We start from the raw sequence: 1,084 nt of genomic DNA, 5'->3' as shown, positions 1-1,084 counted from the left end.
TGACACCCTGAAGTTGTTATTTAGGTGACACCAGGTTTCAGTAAAGTACAACACACATTCATATGATTGCTTATTATTTCTTCTGTCAGCGATACGTTGTATATAAAAATACATCCTTTCCTCAAAATTAGCTTTTCTTTAACAAGCGATATATATAACCAATTTTTTAATTCACAAAGCACTAAAATGCTTTTGCTTGTTAGGTTGTACAAGTAACGCAATATCAAATGCATGTTTTTGTTGGTAACTGGATGTATAGCAGCATTTATTTTGGATCGAGTAGCAACGGTGATGGGATATGCATGGGTCGGTTTTCAGCATTTGTCTTTCCGGTTGGAGTTTGATTTCCGTTTTACCACAGCCTGTGCCCTGCAGACATTCATTCCCCGGGGGCCCTGTTTGCTGATGGTTGCCTGGTTACCGCCGCTGCTCCACTCATGGCGTCCAAAGGCCGGAGGGAGCTGAGCCGAAGGAATTATGAAGTGGAGTCCGGGGACTGGGCCTTCCTCGAGCGGCTCTCGCTGTACGGCCGGCTGCAAGCCCAGCAGAGGGATGGGCGCAAGGTGTGTATGTGGGGGTGTGTGTTGGGAGAGAGCGGTCCAGCGGGCACTTGCTTATGTTGCAATCCCTTTACTGTGTTGTCTCACTCAAAACATACAAATTCAACTCCATAAACAATCCCGTGCTGGGGTGATGGGCAGGAGAAATAGGCCTGCGAAAGGTGCACTCGTAATCTTTAGGTCCGGAATGAGTGGCAGCGGAAATGCATTGCATATATTAGTGACGTGCTATGCCCTTTGTGTGACAGGTTTGGTCAGCACCCACAAAATAACTTGTTTATCTCCCGTCCGAATTGTGAAGGGTTTGCATCAAGCGCAAAGCAAACACCGACTTTTTGCCCCCGATTCAGTGTGATTGCCTGGGCAATTGGCCTCGCATGGTACATCTTTTCTTGTGTTTGGTGGAAATAAGCGGACGGTTTCTCTCTTCCACGAAAAGTCTGTTTCTGGAGCGCATACACTATTATTGGGATGTTAATACACAGATTATGAATTATCCCTGTGGAACTGCCCGCGTCCCACGC

The 1,084-nt window shown here is 46.7% G+C and overlaps 1 protein-coding gene across 1 annotated transcript in view; it reads left to right on the top strand.

The window, feature by feature from the left end:
• Positions 1-408: 408 nt before the first annotated feature.
• The window catches only part of LOC146809955 (testis-expressed protein 47-like), a 166,171-nt gene continuing 165,495 nt past the window's right edge, over positions 409-1,084 (top strand). Inside the window, exon 1 of the mRNA XM_085616818.1 lies at positions 409-563. Coding sequence (XP_085472944.1) covers positions 438-563 — 126 coding nt within the window. The 5' untranslated portion in view covers positions 409-437. The remainder of the gene's footprint in view (positions 564-1,084) is intronic.

Source organism: Triturus cristatus, chromosome 7, assembly GCF_964204655.1.
Source record: "Triturus cristatus chromosome 7, aTriCri1.1, whole genome shotgun sequence".
Classification (NCBI taxonomy): Eukaryota; Metazoa; Chordata; class Amphibia; order Caudata; family Salamandridae; genus Triturus; species Triturus cristatus.
The sequence above is the reverse complement of the archived record's forward strand: the minus strand, read 5'-3'. Positions and strand labels throughout refer to the sequence as shown.